General features: G+C 40.8%; 1 protein-coding gene across 3 annotated transcripts in view; it reads right to left on the bottom strand.

The window, feature by feature from the left end:
- Positions 1 to 7,951: 7,951 nt before the first annotated feature.
- etv6 (ETS variant transcription factor 6) overlaps positions 7,952 to 17,114 on the bottom strand; it is a 37,249-nt gene continuing 28,086 nt past the window's right edge. For all 3 annotated transcript variants that reach the window (XM_080754498.1, XM_080754499.1, XM_080754500.1), the window contains exons 6-8: positions 14,178 to 14,320; positions 10,493 to 10,593; positions 7,952 to 8,568 (exon numbers count right to left, since the gene is read on the bottom strand). In XM_080754498.1, the coding sequence (XP_080610624.1) occupies positions 8,448 to 8,568; positions 10,493 to 10,593; positions 14,178 to 14,320 (365 nt within the window). In that variant the 3' untranslated portion in view covers positions 7,952 to 8,447. The remainder of the gene's footprint in view (positions 8,569 to 10,492; positions 10,594 to 14,177; positions 14,321 to 17,114) is intronic.

Raw genomic sequence — 17,114 nt, 5'->3', positions numbered from 1 at the left:
TCCCCACTTCTTGGTGGTGATCGTCACTGTATTATATGCACATTCGAGAAATTTGTCGTCTGCCATACTAGGAGCGGTAGGTCGTAGCGCTTGGGGAGCAGTTAGGGGTTAAGTGTCTTGCTCAGGGACACTTCAACACTTTGCTGAGGCCTGGAATCAAAATCAAACCTGGGACCTTTGGCTTCCCAGGCAGGCCCTCTAACCATTCAGCTATGGCCGCTCGTCAAGGCCACATAACAATTATGATTGAGTCAATATGTAAATACAGAACCTCCCCCTCCTGGTTGTAATATCACACAGAAATATCTACAGGCAAGAGTGGGTCCTCATGCATTAAATAGGCATGAAACGGAAAACATGTCGCGACAAAAATAGCAAGAAATAGGCATTAGGTTTTCTCGAGCTTACATCCAAGTGTAACGAGGAATGAGTTGCGTTCGACCTTGTCCATGACCTGAACACACAGTAATGAGTTAGAACCTCTGTTTCAGCTCAGCTCTGTTGTGGTTTCTGGAGTGCTGAGAGCTGGTAAACAGGATATTGAGTCCCAGAAGGGCTTGACTCACATCATGTGAGTAGGTCTACTTTCTTTGAGCACAAACTAGCTACGTACATGAATGGAGAGAGAGAGAGGGAGAGAGAGAGATCTCTTCTGTCAAGAATGTGTTTGGGTATTTGTTTGCGAGGCTTCCGGGGGACTGCTCGCGTGATATTCCGTGACGGCCGCATGCTAAGACACTACCGGAGAGATAAAATGGCCACGGCGGCGTACATGTGGACACAGACCAGTGGTGTGAAACAGGATCACAGGCAACTGGACGAAGACTCACGGAGGAGGAGGAGGATGGAGAGGGGAGAGTGAAGAGGGACAGCCAAGGCCAGGGGTTCTGGGACCAAACCTCTGGGCTGCAGTGCACAAGAGGCTTTGCAGAGCTTTGAGGACTTCATTTCTGCACTTGGGGCAGTTACAATAGTAAACTCGGCTCACAAATACAAATTTGCAGTTGTGTACACACACACACACACACACACACACACACACACACACACACACACACACACACACACACACACACACACACACACACACACACACACACACACACACACACACACACACACACACACACACACAGAGAGAGACAAGCCAGTGCATGTATACACAGAAATACAATTACCAAAAAGGTAAATAAATGATGTCCCACCTGAGGGATGCTTTTTGGATATTCTCATGCACCTTCTAAAAGGATATGAATTTTAATGTCTCCAGTTGGAGCAAAGTACAGTACAGTTTTTCCAATAGTTGTTTGTCCCCCTCTCTGTGCTTAGGGGAGGATTGCTAAACTGAACCTAGCACATGATAGCAGAGAAAAGGAACGGTTTGGTTTGGCTCTGTAATACTGGCATATATTATACACCATCATCACCAGGATTAGTGGAACCGAACAGCCCAGTAACTATAGAGGACTTTACAGCAATGCCTCAATGAACTAATGGGCCCATCAAAACCGAGCCTTGCCAAAACACTTAATAACAATCAAAATAATTACTGAGGCGATGTAAGTGTGACTGTGTTGTGGTGAAGGGGAAAGGGGAAATTAAGTGTTATTTAAGCCTTTCTGCACACCTGCTATTAAAGTTATACCATGTAACTTTTTTTATAAAACAAATCTTAAAATTGTCCTAACTGTTAAATCGCTAAAGTTTTAGAACCCCCACTCCGTTATTTTCAGCTTCTAAAGCCTTCTCTTTATATGTTTTCTATGATCCCTACCGGGGACCGGTTTTCGTGGAAAAATTGCGTCATCACGCTACCGGCCAATCACAGCGAGGGTTATACACTGCCGGCCAATCACAGCGCATCTTGAAGGTCGCTATGGCGGCCATATTTGTAGTCACCCGTGTGTCTCTTTACTCAAAAGGTAATCTCGCCTACCAGGCAGGGTGAAGTAGTCCGTTTCTCCGGAATGCCTGAACGCACAGGAACCAGGGACCCCTCTAAAGATAGCTCTCGGCGTTGTGGAGGCAGACGCGGGGGTGTGAAGGTACGAAAAACGGCCGAAAGACGCGGACGCGACCGCGGTTTGCTATAGGGCTACTGACCACTAGTTGAGCATCTTACACAGCATAGCTTTAAATCTGTGGCTGGTGAATTTGTTTTACTTCAAATGAAAGGAGGGTGAGGGCAAGCAAGAGATCAAATAGAATGGGAAAGAGAAGGAAAGGCGCTCTTGCTTAGTACTTACATCAAGCGAAGGCACATTGGGCGCCAATCAACTATTATTTTTTTAGACAAATTCCAATAGTTTCTTGAGATGACAGACTCGGGCTCAGCTATCGACTTTGTGCAACAAATCACCGGACCCCTTCTGAAGACTTTCATTTGGACTACGAAGGAACAGATCGCTGAGCAATCTAATGCCAACACTTTCAAATTCCTCTCATGCGTTGGGTTAACCCAGCTGTCTGGTGTGTCCTTTACATACTTTGGGATTTTGGATTTACAGTCATTTACTCATCCCAGTCTGTTAACTAGAAGAGCGTACAGTACTAGAGGTTTCTAATGGAGCATACCATTAGAGTCGAGTGTGCCCTTTTTTGATTGATTGAAGACTTTATTAGAAGTTTGCATAGGAAAAGGTACAGTTTCATGACGGTACAGTTCACTGGTACAAGGTCTACTAAAAGGAGATCCATGAAAAGACTAAGCTTATTTCCACTGGAAACCATTTAAGTATCTCAGATACTTAAATACCATTTAAGTATCTCAAAAAAAAAAAATCAAATACGGAATGATGTTAAGTCTGACATCTGCAGATTTCTGTTAAAAAATCCACTGTCAAAAAGCATTAAGGGGGCCATTAACAAAAGTGCAAGTTCCCTCCTGGATGGAAAAAACTCCACAAGGCTTTATGAGGTGAATATCACAGCTGTTCAGTGGTGCTAATAAGTTGTCGCCTGTCTGTTGGCGAGGAGCAGTGGAGCACGAAGCCTTTACTGTCACACGACACGGATCAAAGGCGACGCGGCATGGAGAGGATGGCACACGGTGACCCATGCAGCCTGTGTGAAGTGACATTGGCACCATCTTCTGAATTGGGACAGACAGTTGGTGCCAGCAGGTCACCCAGCTAGAGAGAAAGGTGACCAGTAACACACTCCTGCTGCACAGTGGGAGGAGTCTGGTACTGGTCTGTCCACCTGTTGGCACACACTGTATACAGTAGCTCTGAAGATGATCCATTTTAGTCTGCAATAAAAGTGATTCATGGTTCTAGGGCCAGAGAGAGTTAAGTGCCTTAAAGGAAAATTCCAGAATAAAACATATTAATCCTTAATCAGCCTTTTATCACGTATGTACATACCTTGTATGATGGATTTCTGTCATAGTGGTCGATTTTCCATACAACTCAGGACTCCTCCAGAACCCTCCCCACAGCCAAAACGGGGGTAATTTGCTGTCCTCCAAAAGCGCTAATTTTTACAGCTGCAAAGTTAATTTTTTCTTCATAAATCTTCTATTTATAGTTCCAAGAGAGCCAGTAATCCACTGTTTTATCACGGCTTCTCTCGTCGGAGGAATGGCCGTTGTTTACATTCCCAATACTAGCACTCAGAGAAGAAGAATTAAGTCTTGCGTGATTACCGCGTCCCCTAGCTTTTTCTTTTGGAGTTATTACAGCCAGTATATACACAACAAGGCATCGTGGTATACATATAAAAAATAAGAAAGCAGAAGAGTATAATCTAGTTAGTCTGTTGATCGCTAGAATCCAGTAATATGACTGAGAAGGATTCACAACAAAGCATAATAACGGACTTCCTGTGGTCATAAGGTAATTCTATTACCTTATTTATTTTTATTTTCCTCAAGACATTTCTTCGATTTTATTTATTATTTATTCATGGAATTACTTACAAAATAACTTTGACATGTATTTATTATTTGTAAACAATGTAGGCAACAATATAAACACAAAATAATCGTATTTTCCTCAAGACATTCTGCAATGCCTCACCAAATAAACTTTAGGTAAAAATTACCCCACGACCACAGAAACGTGTCTTTTTATTTTTCTTCTCATTCTTTTTACTAGATTCTACCGATCAACATACTAACTAGATTATATTCTTCTACTTTATAATGTTTTTAAAATGTAAACCACGATGCCTTGTTGTGTATATAGGCCTACTGGCTGTATTATAATAATACAAAATATATATTCATGTAAATAAGTTAAACTAAAAGTCTAGGACCCGGCAATCTCGCGAGACTGACAAGACTTCCTTCCTGTTCTCTGGATGTAAACAACGCCATTTCAGGATGTGGAATGCTGTTAGGGGATTAGCTGCGGGCTACAACGTCTTTTGGAACTATAAATAGATGATTTATGAAGAAAAAAGTAACTTTGCAGCGGTGAAAATTAGCGCTTTTGGAGGACTGCAAATTACCCCCGTTTTGGCTGTGGGGAGGGTTCTGGAGGAGTCCTGAGTTGTATGGAAAATCGAGCACTATGACAAAAATCCATCATACAAGGTATGTACATACGTGATAAAAGGCTGATTAAGGATTAATATGTTTTATTCTGGAATTTTCCTTTAACAGGCAGTGATGGAGGAGGTAGGCCTACTCGCATGTATATTCAGTGATTGTATTTCATTCAAATAAAAATATAATTGGTACATTTTCCATTCATTCTCCTCACTAGAATGTGTGCCGACCATATAAGGACTTCCACCATGGCCCGTGTTACGAGCATAGCTAGATTCAGTTTTCAGAGGTGGCCAGCCAGTCCTCGACCAATCAGGGTAGAGTATGGCCGTAGTTATGTAATGATGTTTAGTTATGATGGTCAAAATAAAAGTTTTGAGAACCACAGTCGCTCTGAATTAAGAACGTCTGCTAAATGCCTAGATTGTAAACTACTGAACTCATAAAACGCCACAGTCTCGTAGTAAATCAGTATCATACATATCCTGAAGCTGGAGACGTAGGCCTACCGATATTCAGTGATTGGGTCTAATGATTAAAACGAGAACATTATAATGGTGTAAAAAAAATCTATAAAAAACTAAACATTTCCACGCTGTAAGGCCAGTAAAGGGACAAGATGACCCCCGGCCACTTTCATTATCACTGAATACACCTTTTAAGTAAAAGTATCGATACGGCAATGTAGACTGTGCTACAGTCCCTGTATTCATGATGTACTTGAGTATTAAGAATCTTTGGAAAATAAACGATCTTGTTTATTTTCAAATGGCCTAAATATAGGGCTGAAGTGGTTAGTGTGTACTTGAAACTGGTAAATAAAAGCCTATCCTCGCCTCCCCCTGACCTTTCTATTCTAAATACCATTTATTTTGAATTGTGTTTTATGACTGTTTTTTTCTGATGATATCTTCTGCATAGTACTGTGTTCTAGCTGTCTGTCATTCAATACGAGTTTAAAAAAAGGATCTCAATTGAAACAAGCCATAGACCTTTTCCTATGCAAACTTCTAATAAAGGCTTCAAACAATCAGTGTTTTGTAATAACAATCAACATCTAAAAGTAAGTAGTAACTAGTTTTCATATAATTGTAGTGGAGTAAAAGTACAATATTGTCCTCTGAGATGTAATGGGGAAGAAGTTAGACATTTGTAAATACTGAAGAAGGTAAAAAGAAATATTCAATTCTACTTAAGTACAGTACTTGAGTACCACTGTTAACAGGTGGCAAACAGAGGTAACAGTTTCTTCAGTCCTATTTTGGGATTCCTCAATCTGTCTTGCACTTCTGTGAAAATTGTCACTGTATTTCAATAAGGACAAAGTGAAACTCGTCTAATATCAGAGTGTGACGAGCCGACACATGAGTCTCAGTGTAGCCTACGGGAACTAATTATGGGGAAATAATTAGGAATTAGCCGCCTTTCAACCTTTCAGCTTTTGGAATTAGGCGGGCAGAGATTTAGAAGCACGTTGATGCCTTTGTCCGAGGCTGCAGTCTATAAGCTTTGAGTTTGAACAGATATCGGCTACAGATGCTCTGTCTTCACAGCAGCTTGCCACACCTAGCAGTAACTGCATTATAATCTCTCAAGACCAATGGATTCCCAAACTGGGCTGCACCAAATGCAATCCTGTTTGTGGACCATTATGCCGTCCTCTGGGAACTGTTACACGGTCCCTCTTGTGAAGAGAAGACTAATAACTCATCACAGCATTAAAAGTGACTGAAAGTAGTTATGTCGACTAGTCTAGCACACAAAATAGACTAAAACAGACCTCAAATTGCTCTCACTGAGCCAAGCTTTCCAGAATCCTCCTGTAACCAATAAATAGTATTAAATATTCTGAATTTGTATTGGTCTTCTTCTTGCAGTAACTTGCCCAGACTAGCCTACTCTGTCAAATGCCCCAGACCCTAACCCATTTGACAAAAGATGATATAAATTGAAATAAAATAAATCAATGATCAGTTCAGATTCAGTCCAATTCAGACAATTATTCATCAAAGTAAGGTTAGCTTAAAGCAGCATAATTGAGAGGTAGGCTTATATACACTAGAAAAGCATAGGCAAAGACATAGGGATCACTTGTTCTTGCATTTTCATTACAAATGTAATTTCTAACAGATTAAAGCGAAGTGTCTGCCAGTGATAGTTAGATCAAGACTACGCGCTCGTCTGATCAATCGCGAGACTGACGCCGGACCTCTAATTGACGCGGTAATTATTTAAGCCATGATTAGTTATTGATCTAATATAACGACGGTCCACACATAAAAGCACTTTTTTTTAGGTTGAGCAGTTCTTTTTTTCATTTTATTTTTTTTCCTGAAGGGGAATCTGTCTGTGACACTGCGCAGCCTGCTCAAGCTTTATGAACTTTATACTAACAGTCCTAATAAAGCAATTAGTCGGCGATTAAAACAAGTGTGGTCTACATTACCTGGAATTGTCCCGCTCCCTTCACGCACCTCACGCCCTCCAAAGGTTCTGGGGTTGCCCTTTAAACCATCGGTGGGCGAACTGCTAAAATCCAGACGTGTGCCTGTTTTCTGGAGACATTTGCGGTTTAATAGCTTTGTCGAAAAGGGACCCAAGATTACAATGTCTCTCCAAAACTTGAAATGTATTTTCTTTTTTTTAAAGCAGATCGGACATGCATCCAAGGCGCAGCAGAGGTTCCCGTCTATCCAAATCTCTTCTGCCGTTGTCCGGTCCAGGGCCAAACGTAGGAGAGTCAAGTCAAAATTGCGTTCGCGTCTTGGTGTTGTTGATGCTGTGCCCTTTAGTAAGTGACACACACAAGACACGTGGAGGACGATAGCCTACAGTTTCATTAATAATGCCCCCACAGCCCCCAGACCTAGAAGTCAAACCTCGGCGTCTCCACCAGTCTGCACGCCGCTGCGTTCTGTCAGGGTCTGGCTGCGAGTCACCGTGCGCTACAACTTATGGAGACTCCTCACAACGCAGAGCGCACCACGCAACGCACCACGGCACGGTCTCATAGTCATTGTGCATTCCAGCAGTCCAACAAGCTGTCAGCACCTGTTTCTACTATAATGCATATTGTCTACTGCACTGAAATGACGCCTTGTAGGTGTGTTAGTGTGGAATTGATCTAAATTCGAGGTGAAATGGGTTGCTCTGGCTAAATAAATAACAAAATACTCGCGCAGTCTCTGACTTGAAGCCTAGGCTATACGACACTAAACTGACCACATCAGTTAACCTTTATAGACACCTTTGATGGTCCCATGTTAAAATTGCATCTTACTTATCATGTTTTCATTAATGAGAGCGCTGCGCCCATCACCTCTTAGGTAGGTGCAAACAAAGTGTCAGTTGGTCAGTCACCAAAAGTTGACTACTACTGCCATCTTGTGGACATTTCCAGTATGTCAGTAACACAGTGAGCGTAAAGTAGGATTTCAGGTGGCATCATAACAATTTGTTGATCAAAAAGGTTTATTCTGTGGTGAAAACATTCCGGACACATTACCCTCTCCCTTATTTCACAAATAGCAAAATTCCATGATATAATGCATGTTGGCAGGAGAAAGAAAAGTGTCAAAAAGCACAAAATGATTGATTTTTCTTTTTTGCAGTTCATTCAAAAAAGGGGAGAAAAAAAGTAATGTGTTGCAAACACCTTGTAAGAGACATACCTCTGACCTGCTTCTTTTTCTCATTCCAACAGGAAATAAAAACAATTTACACAATTTTGGCAGGAAAAAACAATAAAACAAACACACAATCATATTACAGTCTTAAAGGCAATCTGGAGAGATCCCATAGAGACCACTCTGTTTTGGATTGGCTGAAATGAACGTCCATGCGCTCCAGGTTAAGAACAACTGTTCAAGCTGCTTGTGAAAGGTGCCAGTGGCTGTAGTAAAGCTACTACAGTACTACTTGATCACATGTGGACTACGTTGCCTCAGTGATTTCCTCAACATTCCTCCTTGATGTAGATTTGCTCCTTGGTGTAGATTTGCTCATCTGTGTCAGATTCCAAATTCTCCAGCCTGTCTGTCTGTCCATTCATTATCTCATCTGGGGTTTTCATGAACCTGGCAAAACAAAAAGAAACAAAAAAATAAAGACACAAAAGCTGAAACCTCCTTGCTGGACTGTTTCCACTTACTTACGCCTTATACTTTGTGAATCGCTAAAATAGCCAAATATACAAGCTCACAACACATCACGTTGAAATACGTTGTGAGCTTGGAGATCTGCAATTTTTTACAATTTTGGTAATTCTTTGGAACATTTATCCCCTATAATGGCATCCCCAAGAATATAGGAACGGCTGGTTGGAAGTGGTTATTTACAAAGAGTGAATGCAAGGGTGGTTACCCCTGGTTACCCCAAAATACAAATTCCAGACGTTTTATTAACTGATATCTTTTCTTTATAAGATCTCACATTTTTTGAAGTTCTCTAAAACAAGTGTGTATTTTTGTTGGGATTTGGACCTTTTGATCACCAGCAGCAGAGATCTCAAAGCACTGATGTTTTTGGCCCTACAGATGGCTGACCATGCGGGCCATGTCAGTTTTTTTTTTTGCTTTAATGTTTGACTTGGTGTCAGTAGCAATCCAGGTTTTATTCAATCCAGGTTTTACATTTGGGGTGTTCAAGGCATGAGCTCCAAAGCAAACAAGGACACATTTTAGCTAACGTTAGTATGGGTGCTGACTCATGGACAAATAGAAATGTTGCCCAGATTGAAAAGTGGCATCAAGGCACTTCTCACAACAAACACGGCACACACACGTTTCTTTTCTTCAAATTTCGTGCACTTTGTCAAACATTTTTTGAGTAGCAAATTCTTTTTTAACCCTTTCTTTTCTACAAATTCAGTCGCTATGCCAAATTGCCAATAGAACGGGTACACATTATTGTGTATCATTATTTTATGCTTTAAAGCTATACTGTGTAAGTTGCTCAACTAGTGGTCAGTAGCGTTATAGCAAACCGCGGTCGCGTCTGCTTTTTTCGGACGCTTTTCGCCGCGGACCGGGCCTTCAGACCACCGCGTCCGCCTCGCCTCGCCGAGACCTATCCATAGAGGTCTTTCGTGTCCCTCTACGAGCCTCGGTTGGGGAGCTACATGCTAAACTCCTAGCCCAGTGTAAACACTGCAGTGTAGTTCCTGAAGAGCTCGGCAGTGTATGATCTGGGGCTTTGATTGGCCGGTAGGGAGACACGTGTACAGAATGATGCATATGATGTAATTTTGCCGGGAAAAACAGCCCCGGTCACGGCCACCAGGGCTCAGTAGAACACATATAAAGAAAAGGCTTTAGGAGCTGAAATGAACAGAGTGGGTGTTCTAAAACTTTAGCGATTTAATAATTAGGACAATTTTAAGATTTGTTTTATTAAAAAAGTTACATAGTATAGCTTTAACTATTGAAAAATAGCAGATATACAAGCTCACAGCGTGTCACCGAGTGCCGCGCTGCGAGCTTGTAGATATTTTTTAAAACTCGTGAAAATTAGAATTTTGACCCGATTCTATAAGTGTCTTTTGAATCCTTCTAAGATTTTTTGAAAAACCTATGTTTCTATGTCAGCAATCTGGCCAGCCATCGTCAAAGAAAAGGTCCTTTTCACTTAAATGGAGCTCAGGTGGTCTGTTCTTGAGAGACTACTATGTCAGTGGTTCTCAAACCTTTTCATGTGAAGGACCCCCAAAATGATATTTATTTGGCCACGGACCCCCATTCAACATATTTAGTTCCAGGGACCACCCAGAAGCAAAATTTGAGTTACAAACGTTCACTTTGAAAATACATCTATTCAAAGACTTGCACACATTTTCACGACTTTTTCAAAAATAGCAGATCTACAAGTTCTGTGAGCTTGTATATCTGCGATTTTTCACTGGTTAAAGCATTCAATAATTCTAGGCCTAAATAGGATTTATCACATGGAGTGCTAAGACGTCCCCAGGCATCTTAACCCCCTAAGAATCGGAGCCTAACATACCTGAATAGAAGTCTCTGTCCTGGTTCTTTCCTGATAATGTTCAGTTTGTAGTAGTGTCTCAGTGCTCGCGACATCTTCTCGTACGTCATGTTGGTCCTGTTCTATAATAGGAAAGGAACAAAAGCGTTGTCAAAAAAACATAACTACAGGGTTCCCACACATCTTAACACATTCATTTCCAAAACCTTTACAGAATATTTAACCCGATTCAGCTCAATAACAAGTCACTTACTCCTATGCGCAATGCCCAAAGACAGGTAGTGTATGCAAGTGGTTCTCAACCTTTTCAGGCCGTGACCCCCAAAATCATATTTGAACTGGGGACCCCAGCACCCTGACGAGCACTAAGAGTAGAGGAATTCTGTATAACACGATTTTATTGTGAAAATAGCCGATCTACAACGCGAGGCGTTGTGAGCATGTAGATCTGCTATTTTCACAATGTCTGCCTCTAATATTTGACAATTTGGCCAATGTTTAATTTGTCATTTCAGAGGTATTAACAAAATCAATAACCAAAGACAATGCATAGCAATTCTTTCCAGGACCTTCCAGGACCCTTGATCAATTCCAAAACTTTTCCAGTACTGGAAAAATATTTTTCTAATTTCAAAATATTTCCAGGAATTTCATGACCATGGGAACCCTGTAACTAAGATCTCAATGGAAATCACAAGAATTATGAAACTGCAAGGGGAGCAAGTTACTGCCATCAATTCAATTCAATTATGAAAGTGCCAAATCCCAAGTTGTCTCAAGACCCAACGTTTATCCCCTAAGCAAGCATTTATTGACAGTGGCAAGGAAAAACTCCCCTTTAACACAGGAGGAAACCTTTAGCAGAACTTGGCTCTAGGATGGGTGGCCATCTGCCTTGCCCTGGTAGAACCCCTTGCCACAGTGGAATGGGGCTGCAACTAGCAATTATTTTCTTAGCAATTATTATATCGATTAGTTTTTTCTGATTAATCGAATAATTGAGAAGCAAGATAGATAGATAGATAGATAGATTAAACGAATTAGCAACTAAATCGATTAGTCTGAATAAACACTTAAGTAGCTCCCCACCACACCGACGTCGGCGGCGGTAAGAGTTGGAAGGCGTCTGTTGCCGAAAATCTGCTGTTAAATGGACGAGTCAGGTCAAAAGTTGTAGGGGTGCTTTCTACCGTCAGGCTGGCGGAGAAGAGGTAGAGCCTTTCTAAAATGCAAAACAATCCGCTGTACATTTATTTTGCATTCATATGACGTTGAAACGCTTGATTACTTCGTGGATGCGCAAGGATCGTGCGGTGAGTATCACACAGTAGGCTACTCGAACAGATATGACAGGCTTCCGTTTTTTCTAGCTATTTATTATATTATATTGGTCATTAGATGAAGCAAAATGATATGACCGTGTGCGCATTGCGCTGCCGCTTGCTGCAGGCACGTAGTGTTTATCATTTTAAATTGACATTAAATACGAAAGTTATGATGCACCTTGTGCCCATGACCTAAGCACCCTGCAGTGCAGTAATTATCTTTATAATTACTCAAATGATTTGAGCAAGCACATGTTATGTGTTTGTTGTTGAAAAATTAGCAATCAAGTCATAGGCTATTTTTAGCACCGTCTGTCTGTGTCGGCTCTCAGGTGCTCCACACCTTCCAACCGACTGAACTCCCGAATTAATTCGACTGCCAGTCTGTTTGGTGGGGAGGCAGCTTTATAATTCATCGTTCAACAGTGTCTCACAAAAAGTGCTGAAAAAGCTAAGATAAAACTAAAAAGAAAGGAAACTTGACTTCGGTCCATTATATCTCCCCTTAAATAATACCAAATTGTATTTTGTTTTATATAATTTTTATCATTGATTCGTCACCTTTACAACGAGGTACAGCTTGTAAGCATCGGGCATTTGAGGCATGAGCGACACAGCCAAACGTGTGGGTAGCGCCGACCAAAACTTTGACAAAATGGCTTGCCATACTGTTCTGGTGGCATTTACCCTCGTTTTGGGCTTCACTGACACTGAGCTTAACATTAACAAAGTGTAAAAATGGCCAATATGTGTTGTTTTTTTCTTTTCCGTATTACTGTGGGAGAGTGCAATCACTCAATGCTCCAAGCAAAAAAGGTGAACACCAAAACAGTATTGCAGGCCTACCAGGCCATTTTGATTTTTTTTGGAGGGGCGCTACCCACACGTTTGGCTGTGTTGCTCGTTCCACGAATGCCAGATCCTTACTTAATCTGTACCTCGTAAAGGTGACAAATCAACGATAACAATGATATCAAACACAATACCATTTGGCATAATTAAAGGGGGGATATAATGGACCGAATGTTGGCAAATTTTGGGTCGGCGCAACCCACACGTTTGGCTGTGGTGCTCATTCCATGAATCCCGGATGCTTACACACTGTACCTCATTTTAAAGGTGACGAATCAACGATAAAAATGATATAAAACACAATACGAATTGGTATTATTTAAAGGGGAGTTATAATGGACCGAAGTTAAGTTTCCTTTCTTTATGTGCTGATTTTTTCAAGTATGTTTTTTCCAACAAAAAATTATAATAATTCCACCCCATCCAATTTTTTTTTTTACAGTAGATCAAATCAATTTAAGTGTTTTTTATATAATAGATGATTGATTGAATATGTTATTAGACAAGAACAGTACAAGTACAGTTAAACACCCAGCCTAAAAGGAACACCCCAAATAAGCACTTTACGGTCTTGATAAAATCGATTAGTTAACTAATTCCCTGCTAGGCCCGATAGTCCCGAGAATATTTTAATGTCTCTACCTGCCAGGCCCGATAGTCCTGAGAATTTCCCGTTTTTGAAAAAAAAAAAGAAATTGACCCCAAAGAATGTAGTAGGCATGATAGCAATCGCGAAATTGCATGTTTAACCCCCATAGCAACCCCATCTTTCAAACATGGCAGCCATCTTTGTTTACATTTTAGGAAAACATAATGGCTTGTATCTCATGAATGCCTGAACGGATTTCAATTCGGATTTTTTTGTTTGAAAGCTGTGAGCAATGTGGACACACGTGGTGCATGATCTAGGCATGGGTGTGCATGATCCATGCACTATGAATTACATGGAAGTCTATGAAGACGAATGGCAATATGGTAGTACGAAGGTATTCTTAAAAGACGGGGAATGTGATGAACCGTTGCGCCCTAACAGTGCAACGCTCCTTTACCCCAAGAGGGCGATAGCAAGAGGGTGCAAAAGACCCGTACTTCCCGTTTCTGTGTGACGTAGGTAGATACCTTTTTAGGAGGCGGAAGCATGTTTGGAGTCTATTCATTTACAATGGGAGAGCTAACGTGAACACAGAGCAAAATAATAGTTCAGTAGCTATAGTCACTGAACTAAATATTGGACCAGATCATCACAAGCCACATAATATTAACAAAATTGTCATACTAAAGTGGCTTTTTTCAGCGACACAACAACTGAGAAAATCAGCTTTATTAATGCTCTTTAGCTGTCCCACAGTGTCTCAGCAACACACTCTCACGGGATCTATAGCACCAGTAAACAGGACGTGCGCGAGATTTGCCGTCAGAGCCGGCGCCCACTTAGGAGTCTATTTGTAGGATTTGTGTACCATGTCGCACTCTAGTGGATCCAATGAGGATGAGCTATCTTCATGAATTAATTAATATCTTTGCTTTACCTTGTGGTTGCCCCAGAGGCGGGCCAGGCCGTTGGGGTCCATGATGCGGAACACTTTGGTCTCTGGGTCCTCCCAGCGGATGTAGTTCTCGTACCGGCAGTCTGAGAGGAGCTGGTAGACGTAGTCCCACAGCAGCCTACAGTCTGGACGGGCCAAGGCAATGTAAGAACAGTGCTTTAGGGCAGGGGTTCACAAACTTTTTTGTCTCAGGGCACCCCATAAATATTCTTTTTTTAATCCGAGGCACCCCTACATTATAATTTTCGCTCCCAGCACCTTATATTTATAGCATATCGTCGTTGTCGGGTGGAAACCTTGTATGTCCAAAACCGTTCGTTTTGGATTTATTATCTATAAAATGTACTAAACTAGTGAAAACAGCAGATCTACAAGCACATCGCGAGGCATTGTGTGCTTGTAGATCGGCTGTTTTCACTAGTTTTGTGCGACAGTCTTGTATGATGAAGCAGGGCTTTGCTTTACCAAAAGACATACACATTTGAAACGTGGAGATACAAGGTTTCTGCCCAACAGTGACGATATTTTAGTGATTATGTTGCGAGGAAAACGTTGAGATAATAGCCATTTTGGTTAGAACTGACTGAAAATAACTTTGTACTTCAAGTTTAAAATGATACTAAATATTTTTTCAAGTGTCCAAATAAATTCCAAATATTATCAAATTATCTCGCGGCACCCCTGGACTGCCGTCACGGCACCCCAGGGTGCCCCGTCACCCACTTTGAAAACCCCTGCTTTAGGGTAGGGGTCTTCCAACGTTTTTCATGCCTTAGTCAAGTGAGAGATGAGGCAGGGACCCCCACAACCCATAGATACAATATAGTCATCGTTTGACAGCACAATCAGTGTATTTTGGGTTCATGTAAATGTGTGTTTCCAGATATTTAACCACTTGAACTGTCAATACTTATTAAACTTGATCTTTCACTCTGTACTTAGCGTGCTCTTTTTCCTCTCTACACGAAACTTCTTGGCCGAAAATGGCCGATCTACAAGCTCACAACGCCTCGCAGTGCGAGAGCTTGTAGAAGCGTGTAGATCTAAAAGCTTCTATCACACAAAGATTTGGAGGACCTCCTGTAGTAACTGAGGACCCCCTAGGGGTCCCGGACCCCCTGTTGAAGACCCCTGCTTTAGGGCTGTGGTTCTCAACCTTTTCAGGTCGGAACCCTCCAAAATAATCATATTTGAACTGGGGACCCCCACCCCCATCCTGACAATTTCTAATTTGTCACACCATATTTGACATCCGAGTACCAATAGCTACGTTTATGTAACTAAATGCTTTTAAAAGCCAACCGTTGATTTATGTTCTATTCTGACTATGTGTAGTGGTGAAAATGATAACCAATCTAACTCACAACACGTCACAATGCAACATGTTGTGAGCTTGTAGATCGGCTATTAAAAGTTCAACTTTTGTTTAGCTTTTTTTGCCTAAAATATTGCCAAATCCAGGCAATGTAAAACTGTGCAATGTTATTGAGTTTTTGTCATGTAAATAACTCTGTAACTTCAACACATACAGCAACATAAGTGAATTAGAAAATAGAAGTAAAAAAACTCCATTGACTTTGCAGTTTAAAACATAACTTGTTGTCAGGACTGTTCAACAAAAATCCGCACTGTTCAACAAAAATAAGTAAACTAACTGAACTCATTATTTCCCCTTCATAGATTTTCTTCCCCTTCATTATTATTCTTTTCCACATGAATGTACGGTAATCCCTTTTATGAATAAAAAAGTAAATGAGATGTCTGTGCAGCCATGTATATACTGTGTCCATGGACATGACGATGTATGCAGCCATTCATTTCTGGTTTCCTTATGCAGAACATATTTACCCTTTCTGATAACTTCCTCCTCACTGCATAACTCATAAATGTTCAGACAAGCTCTCGTTATTTGTGATTTGCTATAATTTGCTGTTTCTGGATCAACAAGTTTCAATTGATCATATCTTCCTTCAAATATTGTCAAATTCAATGAATACATCATCATATGAAAGCTTACATTCTGTACTTTCATAAAATGTAAAAAATATAAAAATGACCATGGCCCCGTTGTGTCTGAAAACGCCATGAGCGGTCACATATATGCAATTCAGAGATATTGTCACATTGTCTTTAAACTAATATAGTGGTAGATGTAGATAGTTATTATATGTCCATTTTTATAATACTATTATTTTCTTATTTCCATACTTATCCACACCTGGAAATGACTCTAATTCCATACGTTTCCATACTTGTGTAGGTAACCTGTATAATATAGAACAGGTTTCCCACACATTTCTACCAATTAATTTCCAAAACCTTTCCAAAACCTTTCCAGAATGTTTAACCCAATTTCCAGGACTATATAACAATAATTCAGCTCAATAACAAGTCGCTTACTCCTATGCGCAATGCCCAAAGACAGGTAGTGTATGCCAGTGGTTCTCAACCTTTTCAGGCTATGACCCCTGAAATAATCATATTTTAACTGGGGACCCCCCACCCTGACGAGCACTAAGAGTTGAGGAATTTTGTATAACACGTTTCTATTGTGAAAATAGCAGATCTACATGCTCACAACGCCTCGCAAGCATGTAGATCTGCTATTTTCACAATTTCTGCCTCTAATATTTGTCAATTTGGCCAATGTTTAATTTGTCATTTCAGAGGTATTAACAAAATCAATAACCAAAGACAACGCATAGCTATTTTTTCCAGAACCTCCAGGACCCTTGATCAATTCCAAAACTTTTCCAGTACTGGAAAAATATTTTTCTAATTTAAAAATATTTCCAGGAATTTCATGACCGTGGGAACCCTGATAGAAACAACTAAAATGACACAGGGGTGTTCCCAGCTTGTATAACAACGTAAACAACAGGTCTAAACGGGTTAAGTTCAAAGGGTTGATAATCTAAT

This window comes from Nannobrachium achirus (genome assembly GCF_963921795.1).
Source record: "Nannobrachium achirus genome assembly, chromosome: 23".
NCBI classification, from domain to species: Eukaryota; Metazoa; Chordata; class Actinopteri; order Myctophiformes; family Myctophidae; genus Nannobrachium; species Nannobrachium achirus.
The sequence above is the reverse complement of the archived record's forward strand: the minus strand, read 5'-3'. Positions and strand labels throughout refer to the sequence as shown.